Below are 18091 nucleotides of genomic sequence, written 5' to 3' on the forward strand. Positions count from 1 at the left end.
AATAATATACAGGAAGTGCCATTAAAAAAAATCAAATTATTCATTTGTTATATCGAAACTTGAGAAAGTTGTAATTTTTGCTAGTTAGTTTCCTTCTACATTTAATAAAGGGTTTACAATGGACAATGTAGTGGCAAGCCTGTACTCTCATTTTATGATCATCTAATTGTGAAAACTTGTGTTTCATTGGATGTTCTTATAACTGCATGCCATGAAAATAGCGGATGCGAATTCTAAATTTCATTATACCTCAAATTTACCTCGGTCCATTACTTGGGTTTAATGAGGAGAGTTGCAGATGACGCTAAATATGCAAAGTAATCACACTGAAGCCGCTTTCTTTCAACTGATGGCAGCTCCTGTTAGCAATTTAGAATTTAAATCTGGGAGTTGGTCTATGTTTCCAGAGGCGAAGGAACGAGATTTAATGATCACAAGAATATAGCAATCCTGTACGTTTGAACTGCGAATGAATCGTGATTCAAAAAAGTAGCTGCTGAATCACATACACAACTCTTCATTCAAACATCAATTGACAGAACGCGGTTGGTAACGACTTACCCTTTTTAATGAGGCCTGTTGCCATCAAAAATTAAACTATCAATCGATCTGCCCGTTTCGCAAGTGATCGCTTCGCTCCTTTTATGAAAAATGCAGTATTTTAGTGGTTTTTTGAAAAAGCATGCTATTTTTTGCAGTACTCACGGATATCGACATTAATGACGTGAATTCATACGACGACAGCACATTGGGAGCTCCCTCAGTGACTTCTTACCGAATGAGCAGGGACATATTATGCATTCAACCTCCATCGCTCAGGCAGTCAGGATCTTTTAGATCCACGAGGGAGAACGCACATTTACCTGCTAAAAGAGTTGCTAATATTCCTGACAGTCAATGTCAGTATATAAAATTCAGAGGTAAGTCTATGAATTTATCCCCACATAATAGGCTTCTTATTAACTTTACAAGACCGATAATAGAAAGTTCTCGTGCAATCAACGTTAAGAATTCCCTTACGGTGTTTCCGTACCATAAGCAATTACATGTTAGACCATGAAGACAAGACCTATTTTGTTTCTCTGATTACAAGTTATATATAACTTATATATGTATATAATATACCGAAAGTGGGCAAACTTAAGGTCAGGAAGTAAATTGGCTGCCATTCAATGACATGTTAAAGAAGACCTGTCACTCTTTGACATTTATTTAATATAAACATGGGAAATTTTAACCATGACACGCTACTCTCTGGAACAAAGAATTTTAATTATTAAACCTCATTATCAAAACTGTGAAAATGTCACTGCATCGCTTCGGAAAATTCGTTCATCTTTTCCTCGTAATCAGGCTCCTTCCGAGACTGCTGTGCGCAATTTAGGCGATAAATTTGAAGCTTGCGGTACTCTTTGTGACGTCAGACCAAAACAATACGCTCGTAGTGGTCGTAATGCTAAAAATATGGCCGCTGTAAAGGAAAGTGTTGAAGATGAGCCTGGAACCTCATCTCGTCGTCGTTTTCAACAATTGGGCATCCCTAGAGGCACTTTGAGCGTAACATTCTGCATAAGGATCTTTATATTCACGCTTATAAGATCCAATTAGCATAAGAATTAAAACCGCCCAACCATCGTTTACATCGGACATTTTTTTTTATTGATTGTCGGAAAAATTTAATGAAAATGGCGATTTTGTTAATAAAACAATCTGCAGTGATTAGGCCCATTTTCATTTGAATGGCTATGTGACCAAGCAAAATGGTCGTCTGTGGGGCCTGAAAAATCCAAGAGCCATTATTAAACAATCATTGCATCCCAGAAAAGTGACTGTTTTGTGTGGTTTGTGGTCAGAAGGAATAATTGGTCTCTACTTCTTTGAAAATGAGCACGGTAATGCCGTTACCGTCAATAGCGTACGTTACCAAACCATGATTAGATGGTATTGATACAGGCGACTTATGGTTTCAATAGGATGATGCCACAACCCACACAACACAGCAAGCAATCGCATTATTAAGATCGAACTTTAATGGTCGCGTTATTTCTCGTTTTGATGATGTCAATTGGCCTGCAAGATCGTGCGATCTAACACTTTTGGACTTTTTTCTTTGGGGCTATCTTACAGATCGTGTTTACGCTAACCCAGAAATGATTGATGATTTGAAAAATTAAAATTATCGCTGTATTGCCGAGATAAGTGTACTTTTATTGGAAAAAGTGCTTAAAAAATTCATCAAAAGAGCTGATATCTGCAAACGCGCTAGAGGAGGCCATTTATCTGATATTACGTTGCATAAATAACTTCCATGTTTCTGCTTTACATTGGTGTCAATAAAGCTGAATTCACAAAAAAAAACGTTTTTTAAGCTAATTTACTTCCTAATTTCAAATTTGCCCTCCTATTATATACACATATACTATATAACTACATACATATATACAGGGTGTCCCATAAGTGTTTCATTATATTTCAGGAGATACGTCTCTCCATAGTATGGCAAAAAAATAATGTGGTTCCTCATATATACTATATTCCAATAATGCTTCATTAAGAAGATATAGAGTGCTAAAGTTTTATTAAGAAATCCAATTTTTGTTGATATTTCAAAACCCTACAGGCTATGTAAAGGAAATTTGGCAGGTTTTGACAGTTAATGTAAACGAGTTTTTTTGTATAAAAAGGTTATTTTTAATTTCATCAGGGGCGTGCGTACGAATACGTCTCAGCACGTTAAAAAAGTGTCCTACTGCTTTTTCACAACATCAAAAATATTTAAAAACATTTTTTTGCATTTAGCAGAAAAATGCTTATTTGTCTCTTTTTTTATCCGACACATCGTTTGTCAATAAATATATGTGGGGATATTATATGGGGAACAACAAAATTATTCAATGTACTATCACCTCCTGAAATATAATAAAATACTTATGAGACACCCTGTTGTATATAATAAATAATCACCACTAAATTGACATCTGGACCTTAGAATTGGCGAAATTCAAAGGTATCACAATTGATGGAAATTTGTTCTTCCTACGATTTTAATAATTTTGACTTGACCATATGGTAGTTTCACATCGTCCCTCATTTAGCGGAAAACGCCAACGCTTCTAGCGTTGCTGTATATTATATAGATGTCAATTAACGAAGTGTTTTTCTGCATGTATGCTCATAATTTTTTATTGAATAAGTAACGTAAAAGGTTAAAGCGAGTCACCGCGAAAGTTTGTAATCAATGGAGTAGTTTAGTAAACACATTACCTCACACAATTTTACTTTGTTAACTCAAGATTATTTTCAGAACGTTCCTACAGTGACATTCAGCGCATTGAAAGAAAACCTTGGAAAGCTCTTCCACTAGTCAACCATCATCAATGAGCACATACCTAACACCAAAAAATTGTTGTAACTTAAGTGTTAATACGTTATCAGCGTTAGCTGCAAGAGAAACGAGATGTAGAATTTCGACGCACTGATAAGCGAACTATCTATATTAATTAACTTTAGGTATTTCGACAATTATCATGGTATACTGCCGCATAATATTAGGTTCAGTCATTATTGTTAGTGGGAAGTACTGTGATATCTAAAACGTAAATTGAGTAGTTCGTTGAGAAATTGGACAGGAAACATTTTAAATTTCACAGACACCAAACATCTTCTACAATGGTCTCTTTGGTATCCTGTACTAGTAGTGTCAAATCAATTTGCCAGCTTTTAGTCCTTATAAAAGCTTCATATTGGTCGCAATGTAAGGAAGCTACGTCATTAAACATTACTGTGGATTAATCTATCTGCTTTATAAAAGTTACCTTCCTTAGCCAAAGTGTTGGCGTTAACATAGCATTAGTGCAATATGTGTTCTTGAAAGAACGATTTAATAATTAAATCTGCAATTATCTATGTCTAGATTAATCAAATTAAACGCATGCGCAGTACTTCTACTTAGAGCACTTATGTATGTCGATCGTCAACTATTTTCGACTTTAATTGTACCAGTTGCATTATTGGTACATTCGTTTATGATTCATGTCAGGTGTCATTTCAGATGTTTGTAGTTCTTGGACAAAGAAAGCAATAATTTATTAAAATAGCAATTCATATAAAGAGGTTGACTGATTGGTTCTCGGTTTGGGCATAAAGTAAGTCAATGGAGAATGGAGTAGAAGTTGGTTTAGTTTATTCAAGTTATTATTAAAGGCAAAGATAAAGTTTGAATGTGCTGAAAAGACAAACGAAAGGAGTTTCAAAGAGTTCACTGACGTGCTGAAAGAATTTTATAGAACATTTAAATAAACATTTAGCGATTACTAATTACTGCAAGAAATAGACAATTTTTAGTTAATTCATTGAAAGGTTATTGCAAGGGAATAAAGTGTATATCGTGTTTGTACTATTTTATAGCCTCCTACTAAATATCGTAGTAAAATTTTGTTTTCTAAGTGTAACGGGTTTTTCATAGAACGGGCGAGGCGTCGAGTCTGACTGACTCCCGTACATGGGTAAATGATTGTATAAAGAATAACACACAAAGAACATCTTTCTTGATACTATATGTAATCGAAATTTTGTACAATAAAAATATTCACATGGAAAACTATTTTTAACAACATAAACATGAAATAATAATTTAATTCGTTAATAAGTTAATAGAACAGTAATGGTTAAAAATGCAATAAATGCGAAACTACAAAAATCAGTACCGTAAGATAGAAATAATATACAATTAAAGTGGTACACTTTACCGTCATGTTAATGGTATACAAAAACCGAAAGTTAATATCCGTTGTTTATACCAAAGAATATTTAAAGCTGTGTATAACAAGCGACTGGAAAGAAATCGTCTTTGAAAGACGTGTATCTCCTAAACTTTGAAGGATAAGAGATAGTTAAATAATATAGATAAACGATGTACACAAACGACTTGTTCAACATTCGTGAATTACCTACTTATAAGCACTTTACAACTTTCAAATGTGACCAATTTCAGATTCCAACGAAATATGCCATTTTCTGGTGTAACAAGCAAATCATATACACGGTGTTGACTTTTACAACGGCGGACTGGGGAATCTACGACGACGGTTAAAGAACAGCTAAGTTGTGTATTTCGAATTGTTAAAAAAAAAACGTAAATACCTTTAAAAAAAAAATGTGTCCTAGGAATGCAAAATATCCATGCAAAAAATGCATGCCGCCTGCACGTGATCTGTTCAAAACGAGAGCATTAAACAGGCCCGTAATCAGCCCGCTATTGCACTGAAAAAATTCTTTATACAAGTTCTGAGGGTAACGAACACCAAAATGTCACCATGTTTAGGGTATTTCAAAAGTAATAACGTCCTCAACATTAAACATTAAAAAATATTAGTTTATATTTGATCATGCGTGCGCAACGAACACTCTCCATTCAAAATGAAAGAAGTTCAACCCTGTGGCCCTTGTTGAATATCGATCGTTGATACGATACAACCGACCAACCGGCGGCGACCGGCTAGTGGTCTCACGTGTTTGATTTGTCTACATGGATATTTTATATTCGTAAGACATACTGCATGTGTTGATTAAAAATAGTGTTATTGATGCAGTTTGTGTTAGAAACATCCATCAGCAGCTTTCAACGTGAAAAATAAAGGTAAATTCGATCCCAAATGAACAATTTGGCTGTAGTTTTACCGACTGCGCAGATCCCCACACACTCGAGCTCTATATATGAGCTTACTGTATACAAATATATGAAATTTAAAAATTAACACGTAAACAGTTAAAAACGAAACGAACTTCGAAGGAAATTTGCTTATGTTTTTCACATACTGCATGATCATAAGTATTGCATAAATTCTTCCTACGTGCTGTGAGGTCACATCAACTGCCATTGACGTGCGGAATGAATCACTTCCCGCACGTTTGAGGTAAACAAATGTTGCGATTCTTTCGATCGGCATTTCGCATAACATAATACAGGGATCACTTGAAAATGGTTACAATAATTAAAAGTAATAATTCATATACATACGAAATAAGCCGTGTCCCGTTGTACACCTAAGGAAAGCTGTCAAACCGTCTCTCTGAAACCATTCAATTTGCTGCAAATGTATCGTTGACCCATCGAAAAGGGTAACTTATTCCAACAGTAAATTTCCTTATAAGGAACATTTTAAAGAATTTGCACATCCTGAGCTGTGATATGAGTAAATTAACATACCTTTTATTGCCCCGTCCCATGTTTTATTCATCATATTGCCGAGTTATTGGAAATTATTTCTTCAAGTTTTTGTCTAAGTCGAGCCATAAACGGTAAGTATATACATCGCTGGACACCCTGTACATACTAGACAAAAAGCTGATGGTGAGAAAGTTGCCGTCAATAAGCATTTACTTAATCGCACTTGGTAGACCGAAAGTGTAATTTTTTAACATTGACTGCAATTTCTTTACCGGAACATCCTCAGCTGGTTTATGCTCATAGAGTAATATACTTTTTCGTAATCAATTATTGTAATCGAATAACATTCGAATAAGTTCTTTTTCCTACTTCTCCAGGACAAATGGTTTTCGAGGTATGGCCGACGAGCTTCATCAATTGAACACAAAGGCAGCATTTAGTTAAACCAAGCTAAAAGGTGGAGATTTGCATACGTAAAACTATGTATCTAAGGCGCAAATCTTCCCGCTTAATTTATAATTCACCTGCTTTTTTTATAATAAACTCTTAAATGCAGATGAAGAAACGTGTGACACATTAACATGCCAATTAAAGAAAGGACCCTTTTGGAGTTGGGTATACAAGGAAGACGAAAGTTCTAAATCTAGTCGCTCTAAAGTAACACTATAGGTACTCTTACATTTAGTCACTCTATTTCGTTATTGCTTAGCATTTAGTTCTACATTACATAAACGTCCTTTAAAGGGTTATACGATGTCTAAGACACGGGTTTGTACTTATTACCCCTAAAAAAATACCCCATACAACGACAAAATAAACTGCTGTACCTATATCGTTGTACGACTAAATTGATGATGATAATGATTGTCATTACAATATTAAAAAATTACATCTAATAAAAAAATAGTGTTAAGATCTTTGAGGCTTCAAAAGGTATAAAAACGATTACATCAAACGGGGAGGTTACGACAGAATCACAAAATGGTTGTAGGAGAGTAATGGCGAAAGCATCTGCGAACTTCTCCAGGCAGAAGTATTTAACCAGCTAAATTCAAAATGATTAGAGCATTAGGCATTAGAACAAGGAATACTTATATCCAGGATCTATATGAAATTCGCTTGCTCACAATTGAGATCTAGAAAACCGTAAAGAATATGAGATTAGTTAAATTGGGGAAAATTGATGCTTCTAACGACAAAAAATACTACGTTTCAAAGTTATGAATATTCTCACTGAGTCTATAAACAATCAACAAAACCCGACATTTGTTCAAGTTTTGCAGATAATTTGAATAATCTGTATATAAAATCGGGGCAATTAGTGCGAAGACTTTTCCATATTTCCTAACTTTTTGTCTCCCTGCCGCCGCCTACATACAACTTTTGGGCATTTGAAAACTCTATAATACAAACACGCAATACCTAGCCCAAAAAGTGCCGTCAAAAGGACTATTACTACATACATTTTTTGCACTACTATTGCCAAACAACCAAATTGTGACTCTGATATACAAGGTATCTCCAAACGGTCTTTGCCACATTCAATCTCATGTGAGTTGGACCAAAATAAGCGGTTTTAACTAATTTTACCTGTGTCCAGATTTTAGGTTGGGCGCTACAAAACTATGCGTTTAGAAACTTTACATACTTTTTAAACAGTTCAAATCCTATTTTATTAAAATTTAGAAGATTAACCTTAGAGCAAAAATCCATTAGTAAAATTACAACCGAAGAAATCTAATAAAGCATAAGATTTATTTTTTCAACAGATCGCTCAGAAAACAAGTCTTTTCTCCCTTATTTACGGAAAGGAAGCCGAATCCCTAGGAAGGAAAAAATTTTGCTCCCTAGGGAGCAAAAATCTTTACGAAGCACAAATTAACAATACTTCATTTAAAGGATTAATGCAAAAAAGAGCAGTACTATTTTTTTTGCCGCGGCTGGTTTTATGCTCGAAGCAATTTTTTAAATTAAATTTTTCGCCTCGCGTGGGGCATAAAATTATAAAATTATTCGCGGAAGCGATAACAAACGCTACGACCTATCCACTTTACAAAACTACTTTAAAGCAGCAAGGAACAATAAGAATTACTAGTATTACAAGTTATAAAATGCAATTTATTCCGGGGTTACCTGCAACACTTTTTTATCAGTCAAGAGCACTCGCAACTGGATTTCAGAACAGTTTCACGGAAAGAGGAAAACTCGACCAGAACTGCGATCGATTAACCTTTAAAGTATATTACGTGAATCGCGCATGGAGTAACCTCAAATTGCACGAAAGCAATATGTTCGAAAACGTTTGCTGCCCCTGACTTCTGTGGGCTCCAACCAACGAAAATGTTCCGTATACTTCAGTGCAAAACGAAGCCGAACTGTCGGCTCATCCGTTTAAAAGCGAGTTTACAGCATACGAATTTCAGAGCATACATGGCAATAAGTACTGAAGCCTATAGGTAGAATTTCGTAACGATTAACGTGTTAAATAATTTCGGTTGAAAATGTTTACTAATTAAAAATTTTTCCTAATGTTTTGGACTAACAACAATTTGGCAACATTGTTTCGCGGTATATTTACATTAGCCACAAATGGCAACTTTTTTCCTGTTTAATGGATTTAGTACTCTCACCGTTTCGGCGACAGCAATAGCGAACAGATTAAAAAAAGACTGCCTGTATCAATTTTAATTTTCTTGCTCGATGGCTTATTCCATTGAGCTAAGTAAACTATGTATTATTCTAATTCCAAGTGTTCTAGCAACAAACCCGCCAATATTTGACTATTGTGAAATTTAAAGTTAAATCGACATATTTTGGCTCAACGAGCATGGGTCTAAATGTTATAAATACCTTTCAGAAACACCCTGTAAAAAACAAAATATCGCTATATCGTTATCTAAGTATAACACTGGCGTTTTCGTCATCGACACCTACAATATATTATAACAGTCTTAAATTTGAGAATCTATAAGGTCGTATTTACTACATACCCCGTAAATATCCTGTACAAAGAAATTAAATAAGGGAATACTGCACCGTCGTATACATCGCATTAAGTAAACGATTTAATATTGGTCATTGTTTTTACTGTTACTGATGATTCAACGTAAGCCTGTCTAAGTTTAAAATTAAAAGGCATACCTAATATGTACGCAAAACGCGGTATACAGGTTACAGTGCAGTATACTCTTATTTTAATTGGTATATAAATAAGCTTAATACGAGTCAGCTAATTAACCAACTCACTCATGACACAGATGACTCGGTCGTCGTCACACCACGCAGATTCATTCGAGATGCTAATAAATAGTTATCGTCTCCTATTGGCGCAGCCCTGAAAAAAAACCATAATGATTGAAAAGAATAAGTGAGTAATAATTGCGAGAAAACAAGACTCAGGGCTTTTTTTTAGCAAGCAACCTTATACAGTGTGTCCTAAAGCGGATCTAGGTGTATAAAAATCGCCTGCTAAGTAACCGTGACTTCCCTATGCCCATGGTGCCGTGATTTTTTCTGTATGTTTTCAAATACGGTTTAAACACTAAAGTTCTAAGATGAAAGCAGAGGATAAAGTTGCGTGAATTTGTGGACTTACAAAGTGCCCTTTTCGACGTTGCCATCCATTGTCCGCTTGTATATCCGGTGCTGGCGCTCGATTTCGTAAGACACTTCCATCAACTTCTTTAGTACATTACAAATGCCAGGGTCCCGCTCCTCTAGGACTGTAACGTACCTTTCCAGATGTGGCAAATGACTCATGATTAACGAATGGATACGTTGCAGATCCCGTTCTGGATCCAGGGACATGTGGTGGTTATTGCAGTCCGAATTGGATACTTCGCTGCAACCAGATGCCGACTCGTTCGATGATTTACAACTGAAAATAATGATATATCGTTCAACGTAGTGCTTCTTCTCTCGATTTAACTGATTCATTTAAATTACGCCAACATCAAAGTCAATGTTCATGTTCCACGTCACTTGTTCCTCTTTTCTACCACCGTCCACAAATTCTGCGCGAATTTAACATACAGTTACAGTACTTCTAGTTAGTTCTTCTAGTATACAGTCATTGTTTTTAGAAATGGTTACGATTTCGAGATTCCGGCTCAATTCCTTAGCTTACGTGGGTCAAATATATGCTGTTCCTGTATCAGTGATTAATTTTTTTGCCCTATTGTAGTTTTTTGCTTGGAAAAAAGTATGGAACATTTTGTTGTTTGTGATTTACTTGCCTTCAATTCACTTCAGGTCCCAACAAGTTGCTATAATTTAATCGTATTCGGCTACAATTATGGCTAAGCAGTTTAAACAAAAACTAGTTGAGCTCTATCAAAGTGGTCAAACTCAATGTGATATGGCAAAAAATTTAAATATTACTCAAAGTGTCGTGACTAAGATTTTAAATAAACTTCGCAGTCAGGGCGGTGTTCAAAATCGTAGTAAGTTAGGACGTCTCAGAAAAACCACACTCAAAGTAGACAAAGTCATTAGACGAATTTCTTTCAAAGATCCCCGAAAGACTTCAAGACAAATCAGAAATGAAATCACTACACAATTTAATCTTAAATTCGCTAATAGAAATCGTCCAATGGTGATAGAATTTTACCGTAAAGTCGCTGTTAAAAAAACACTATTCTCGAAGAAGAATAGGACGGGCCGTCTAAAGTTTGCAAAGTCTCATTTGTCATGGACTACGGAAAAGTGAGATACCGTCCTTTGGAATGACGAGAATAAGTTTAACTTGTTTGGTTCTGACGGTAGAGTTTATGTGAGACACCCAGTGGGAGAAAGGTTCAATATTAAATACCAAATTCCTATTATGAAATACGGTGGTGGAAGTATAATGGTCGGGGGGTGTTTTTCTCAATGCAAGACTGGACGGATGGTTCTGGTGGAAGGAAAAGGGGATCGTTGTCAATACCCGCAAATGTTAGAGAATAATATGTTACCATTTACTGAAGATATGCCGCTTCCTTGGATGTTTCAAGAGGATAACGATCCAAAGCACATATCAAAAATTGTAAAGGGCTTGTTTCAAACGAAAAATATGACTGTTCTTGTGTGACTCTCCCAATCTCCCAATTTCAATCTTATTGAGCATTTGTGGGAAATATTGAATTGAAAAATTAGATTTAAAACAATTAAAAACAAAACAGAATTTCTTCGCACTATCCAGGAAGACTGGCAGAAAATTCCCGAGGATACTTTATAAACGATTGCCGATTCTATGCCTAGGCAATGTCAAGCCGTAGTAGAGGTCAATGGCTTTGCCACAAAATATTGCACTACCGTAAGTATTTAATATTTTTTTATGAATATGAAATAATAGTCCATACTTTTTTCCATTTAGAAAAGTATTTGTTGTTAATTGATTATCCAATCATAAAATAAATATTTGTCATATTTCGTTTAAGTTAAGCACACATTTACCCTTAAGCATTTATAAGCATGAAATATTCCAAACTTTTTCCCCCTGCTGTTTGCACTTAAAGAAAAATCACCACGCACTTACCACATCCATTCTCCATTAATAAACGCAGCCGGATGGTATTTTCTCAGTCTGTTAGCGTTAGTTTGGCAGATCTTGGTCAACAAATCCATCCACTCTTTCTCGTCAACGCAGTTGGCAGCTTGAACATAAAGCACACGCCCCGGTTGGATGATTTGAAACATGTTCTTCATCTTAAACGATGTCTCCGCCACCCGTTCAGCTGCCAGAATGTTGGATAGTGGCATTTCGTATAATGCATCCTTACCTATCCAGTATCAGCCCCGCTTAAGAAATTTTAATATCAATAGAAGAAACAACCTCACCTCTGCTTTTGGAATAACTTAAGCTCTGTGTCGTTAACTTAAAATAACGCTGCTTAAAATTCTTCCTGCCAAATCGCTTTCTACCGTGCGACCTTTTGATCATCAGCCTGCAATTTAATGTCTCACTTAGAATCTATTGAGACCAAGATTAGGGGGATTTAAAAATTTTTACCTTTTCACTTCCCTGATGAAGCAGAAAAAAAAAACAAGAATTAATGGTTAAAATCCCTGTCAATACAGGAGTTTCTCTAATTCTACAATGGATTTCCAGCATATTAAGCTGGTTCTAAAATCCATTAAAGAGCATTATCAATTTTACGTTTCATTTCGAACTGCTCTATCCATGGAATGTTGATCCGTGTTTACCCAGTAGTACGGGAATTACAAATTGAAAAATTCTTCTTACCCTTCTTTGAGAATAACAGGTTTGTCCTTCACAATCGTTCGCGGACTGGACGTATTTGCTGAAATGATTTCCAGGAATTTTCTCATAGCTGTCTTATGCGTTTCCGTACAAAACTCTTTGTACAAGCATTCCATGTACTCTTCTTTGCAAACTTGCTGAGACGACCGGCAACTTACCTGTAAATTAGATACAATAAAAATGTAAGTCGTGAAATTAGGCAGTGCCTGTGCCGTGCTTAAACATTCGGTTGAGCACCGACTTAACGCGACATGCGCAAAAATTGAATATTTCGGGAGAGGGTGGACGCACGGTACTACAGTTAGTCGTAAGTTAAACAAACGCGAAATTACAAAATTATTACTTACCAAATTACCCAACGACTGTATAGTTTTCGAAATAAGGGTAAGTGTCCTATTCGTTTGGCAGTCAATAGCCTGCGTCGTTAAATCAAAAAGTCTGGGTCCCAAAATTGCAGGTGCAAAGAAGCGCAGAAAAATGAACCCTGATATCACAGAATATCTGAAACATAATGCTCGTGTTACAATACAATACTAAAATGGGTATATTCGTTTACCTCACTTCCTTATTATTCGGAAAATACAATATGGCGCACTCCTTCAAGTTGTGAAATATCTTGCAAATCAACGCTGGACAGTGCACCGCACTTTGCGTAATGTCGTCGAAGATGCGCTGGATGTAAGATTTCAAATTAGCCTGATTTGTTTGAATGGTGTTCGGGTCCTTCACCCGCGTTGGATCGATTTCACATGGCTTCTTCTCTCTAAAACACAGAATACCCTGCTTTTGTAAAATTACCTCGTGCAGGGTGTACCAGATCGAAGTACAAACGTTTAACCCATAGAGTCTACTTGTGAAATCAAGAGAAACGTGTCTTTGATTTCGTTCAAAAACCTTCAAATTAAACTGCTCGCAAAGCTGCCTTGTATAAATCGTCCAAATTTCAAATTTTAATTCTTAATTTTTAATTATATAAAAATTTTATAATTGCAGAAAATTTGCGAGGTGCACCCTATATAATGTAGCAGCAATATACAAGTGCACAATGTAGAAAAGGCAGCCAAAAATTTACAGGGCGCACCTTGTAAATTTTTTGCCGCTGTTTGTATGCGGTCTGTCATCACCCGGTATATGTAGATATTCGTAAATTGCTACATAACATTTTCATTTAGCAAATCAATAAAAGTGGAACTAATAGGAAAAATACCTGAAAATAAGATCTAACGTAGGCCTTAAGGTTTTATGCAGGTAGTGTAATCCGATAAGTCGCATGGCTTCATCCATCATTTTCGAAACTAGAGTATTTCCTCGGAAGATCGTCGTGGGGTCCCTACAAGAAATCACTATTACTTTATCTGGTTCGATTTACCCCTTGAGAGATGATAAGTTTCAGGTCTATCGGTGCCAAACCTCTCCAAAACATGCTAAAGACCCGTGAATCGTGACTTGCGAACGCGTGCCCCTTTTATCTCCATTAATTAAATTTTTTTAATCTGCTCATTTTGATAAAATGAGGGAAACAACAATCATCATCGGGCGCACTCATTAACAAACTCAGTGCGCTTATGAAGCTAATTATTGGACGCACCACACCCATTTGCAATATTACCTTTCGGACCGGGGTGTCACCTCTATACGACCAGACCGTGTTTCAATTTAAATGACATGAACGCAAACTGAAATAATGAATCAGATTAGACAGCTCGTACTTTTTTACCGTAAAATAGATAAAATAAATCTGCAAGATATCCATCAGAAGGCAGTTTTAAGCAAGTTAAATTTAGCTCTTAATGCAGCTGAGTGTTTAAAAACCTTCTTTTTGGCCTTCTAAAAACGATCCGCTGATAAGGGGCTGAGTCAATTCTTTTCGAAAAAATCACGGGATTCATCGAAGTTGATTATCATCTACAACACTTGAATTGTGCCGTACACATGGTTAATCATGCGTTTCCCTAGTCTGGAGATTACCCGACAGCTATAAATGGCACTGAAATCGCCTGCATTTGTCCTATTCGAAGTTAATGTGGTCGCATCTGATATAGAAGTTATTGAAATATTGAATCCAAATTCGACAACGTCTGATTACTGGTGGCAAATCAACATTGATGTTTGAGTCAATTGATAATGGCTTCCATGCAGGTGCGCCGCATGGAATTGACATGGCTCATGGTCAGGGCATTGACAATTATTTCTAACTTAATCAAATGGTTTGACGTAGTTTGCCAACTTCCTCACACTGTTGTAGAACCAGCTAGACAAATATGGGTTGACAAGGGGGAGTTCACAATTGAACGGTGCCCGATTGATGAAAAACCATCATGGCCTGTTCTCAGACACTGCCAAGTGGTATGAAGTACACATGTACCAGTCAGTACCAAAAATATTGGGCCGGAGGATAAACATTTACAAATTAAGATATTTTTCCGTGAAAAAGTGGTAAATAAAAAGGATTTTTTAAAATAATATTATATTAAATCACCAACAATGAAGAATTGCAGTAGAAGCTTCGAAATATTTAACAACAAAAATATAGAGCGAACAAACATTCAAAATGGTAATATTTCAGTAATGTTGGGACGATTCAGTTCTTATACATCTACGGGAAACAGGGATATGTTTAATATTAATTATGGCCACCTTCTTGCTCAATAACACTTTTTTTGGAATTGAAAAAATCATTTTTTGTAGAAAAATTCTGTTCAATTTATTCCATTATTCTTGCAATGCTCGCTTTAAAGCGTCCTCATTAGTAATTTGATGACCTCTCATTTGCGTCTCAAGAAAATGCCACACATTCTCAATGAGATTAAGGTCTGGGAACTGGACAAGAGCTTTGATGACCTTAGGACAATTATAAAGTAGCCACCCTTGCACTATTCGAGCTCTATGTTTAGGGTCGTTCTCTTGATAGAATTTGAACGTGTTTAAAATTTTCATATTTTCAGCACCGGATCTAAGATTTCGTTTAAAAAAATTGAAATAGTACATTTGGTCCAGTGTTTCTTCTATGAACATCAATTTGCCAACTCCCGCAAATGATACGCATCCCCGAACCGTAACAGACCCTCCACCCTCTGGGACGCCCATCAGAGCGAAAGATGTTAAATTCGGACTTACTGGACAGAAAATTACATCTGCCCAGTAATCATTTCCTTTCGAGATTTAGCTGGACGTAAATTCTAGCCGTATTTTCTTATTCCTTTCATTCAGGCCTTGTTTTATTCGTGCTATTCTACCATGATAATTATCAGAATGGACGCATCGGCGTATTGTTCGAAGAGGTACCCTTTTCTCTGCACGTTGGTATAATAATATTTGGAGTTTTGGAGCACTCATTTTTGGACATTCTGCAACTTTCCGTGTAATAAAGCGCCGGTCCTTGGAATCAAAAGTTCTGAACGGCCAGTTTGTGAAATAAAGTCCAGTTTTTCTTCATTATTACATCGTAAAATACTGTTTCCCACTGTACTTTTACCAAGTCTTAATACGGAAGCAATTTTACTATAGGAACAGCTTTTTTCACAATGATACATCACTAATTGTCTTAAATCGAAACTCGTGTTTTTCCCACGCCCCACATTGTAATTAATTTGAAAACTAAATAGCACTACTTGGCTTAGGACGAACAAGACGAAACAAGTTTTTGTTTATTTAAATCAGATTGGTGATATCAAGAGCATTATGGGTCATTCTAGGGGTATGTAACGGAACCGTCCCAAAATGTTTATATCATTCAAAGGTTACCATTTTGATTATTTGTAGATTGCAAATTTGTTTTGTTAAATAATTGAAACCTTTAATTATAAGTTTTTATTGTTGGTGATTCACGGCATTATTATTTTTTTTTTAAATCTGTGCTCGTTTAACCACGTCTAATCGAGAAATACCTTATTTGGTAATTGGTTAGCACTCATCCCAATATTTTAGGTACTGCCTGCATGTTATATACAGTGAATCCCAAAAATATTCGGACGCGCTCTTTTTACAGATTTCACGAGTCCTAATTAAACATATTAGTTATTTTTTTATTTTTTTTTTTTTACGTTAGAAATGTCTTTATCAACCATCTATTTAGCGATCTGCATAAAAAAAGAATGCGAAATCATAATAGTTTATATTGAAATTTCAAGAAAAAGTCTAGAGAACCAGTAAACGAGTCACAAAAATATTCGGACGACACACACAACAAAATGATTCATAGCAAAAAAAGAATTTTTACGCATTTGCATGCATTTGTTGCTTGCTAAATACAGATATCGCAGAGAAAAATTAGAAATAATGTCCATCATGGGTCGGGTACCAAACAAAAGTAATGTTAGTTTTAATAAAAGGCAATTAGTAATATTTCATTACGAAAAAGGTAATTCCTATAAAAAGATTGGGGAAATGCTCCAATTAAGTAAGAGCACAGTTGGAGACATTGGAAAACGTTATAAAAATGAAGATAGAATACTTCCAAAAAAACAAAGAGGTCGACTAAAATTTTTAAATGATAGGGACAACCGCTTCATAATGAGAACCATTAAGAAAAACCCTAAAGTTAGAGCTCCAAAATCGAAGACCCTATTGGAAAATCATTCCAATAAAATAGTTAGTACTGACACCATTCGTCGGTCTATCAGAAGCCATGGATATCACGGAAGGGTATGCAGAAAAAAACCATGGCTTAGCAGTAAAAATGTAAAAGTACGAATCAATTTTGCTAAAGAATTCATTTCCAAATCAGACAATTATTGGAATGATGTAATTTTTTGTGATGAATCAAAATTTAATATTTTTGGCTCAGACGGACGTCAAATGGTATGGAGGAAAGCAAATGCAGAACTACAGAGACAACATCTTTGTCCTACAGTAAAACATGGAGAAGGTTCAGTTTTGGTTTGGGGGTGTATATCATCACTAGGAGTTGGTGAATTAGTTTTCATTGATGGTATTATGGACAAAAATGCATATTTAAATATTCTAAGAAAAAATTTACGGAAAAGTGCGGAAAACATAGGCATATTGAATTCGTTCAAGCTATACCAAGACAATGATCCAAAACATACTGCTCATATTGTTCGTGAATGGCTGTTGTACAATTGTCCTAAAGTCCTTAAAACCCCTCCCCAATCTCCAGACTTAAACCCGATAGAAAATGCATGGCATTATTTGGATAAACAACTTAGAAAACATGAAATTACATCAAAAACAATATTAAAAACCAGGTTGCGAGAAGAATGGAATAAAATTAATTTAAATTATTTAAGAAAAATTTTATCTTCTATGCCTAAACGTTTGAAAAGTGTAGTTGAAGCGAAAGGTGGCCATACAAAATACTAAATTAATTAATTAGGATAATTATACGGGGTGGTCATTTAGTGCAGTCTCGGAAGATTACGGCTAAACAATTTAATATTTTGAATTTCTTTTTTTTGCGTTATATAGAACTCGATTATGGGTACATTCTAAAATTGTTTTCGTTTTATACAGGGTGTTCTAAATAAGTGAAAAATATCAAATTTATGTTTTTTTAAATAGGACACCCCATATTTTGTTACTCGAAATAAGAGATAAACATATGACTAATCAAAAATCGTTACACCTTCCTATACCTAAATGTACAGGTTTTCTTCGAAAAATAAGATTTAAGAAAAGGTAGCAAAATTAATAATTTGATTAGTCATATGTTTATCTCTTAT

General features: G+C 35.4%; 2 protein-coding genes across 8 annotated transcripts in view; one reads left to right on the forward strand and one right to left on the reverse strand.

Moving 5' to 3' along the window:
* Nucleotides 1-4600, forward strand: part of LOC136340944 (uncharacterized) — a 50784-nt gene extending 46184 nt beyond the window's left edge. For both annotated transcript variants that reach the window (XM_066285439.1, XM_066285440.1), the window contains 2 exons: nt 699-920; nt 3305-4600. In XM_066285439.1, the coding sequence (XP_066141536.1) occupies nt 699-920; nt 3305-3381 (299 nt within the window). In that variant the 3' untranslated portion in view covers nt 3382-4600. The remainder of the gene's footprint in view (nt 1-698; nt 921-3304) is intronic.
* Nucleotides 4518-18091, reverse strand: part of RasGAP1 (Ras GTPase activating protein 1) — a 36228-nt gene continuing 22654 nt past the window's right edge. The window contains exons 6-15 of one of the 6 annotated variants that reach the window (XR_010732407.1): nt 13618-13740; nt 12967-13173; nt 12758-12911; nt 12393-12568; nt 11987-12093; nt 11685-11928; nt 9765-10046; nt 9160-9503; nt 9020-9099; nt 4518-6619 (exon numbers count right to left, since the gene is read on the reverse strand). Coding sequence is in view for 1 of the 6 variants with exons in the window: in XM_066285423.1 (XP_066141520.1) it covers nt 9416-9503; nt 9765-10046; nt 11685-11928; nt 11987-12093; nt 12393-12568; nt 12758-12911; nt 12967-13173; nt 13618-13740 (1381 nt within the window). In the remaining 5 variants the exon portion in view is untranslated. Of the gene's footprint in view, nt 9504-9764; nt 10047-11684; nt 11929-11986; nt 12094-12392; nt 12569-12757; nt 12912-12966; nt 13174-13617; nt 13741-18091 lie in introns of all 6 variants that reach the window. The other 5 variants (XR_010732405.1, XR_010732406.1, XR_010732409.1 and 2 more) reach the window with 5 other exon arrangements.

This window comes from Euwallacea fornicatus, chromosome 9 (genome assembly GCF_040115645.1).
Source record: "Euwallacea fornicatus isolate EFF26 chromosome 9, ASM4011564v1, whole genome shotgun sequence".
NCBI lineage: Eukaryota > Metazoa > Arthropoda > Insecta > Coleoptera > Curculionidae > Euwallacea > Euwallacea fornicatus.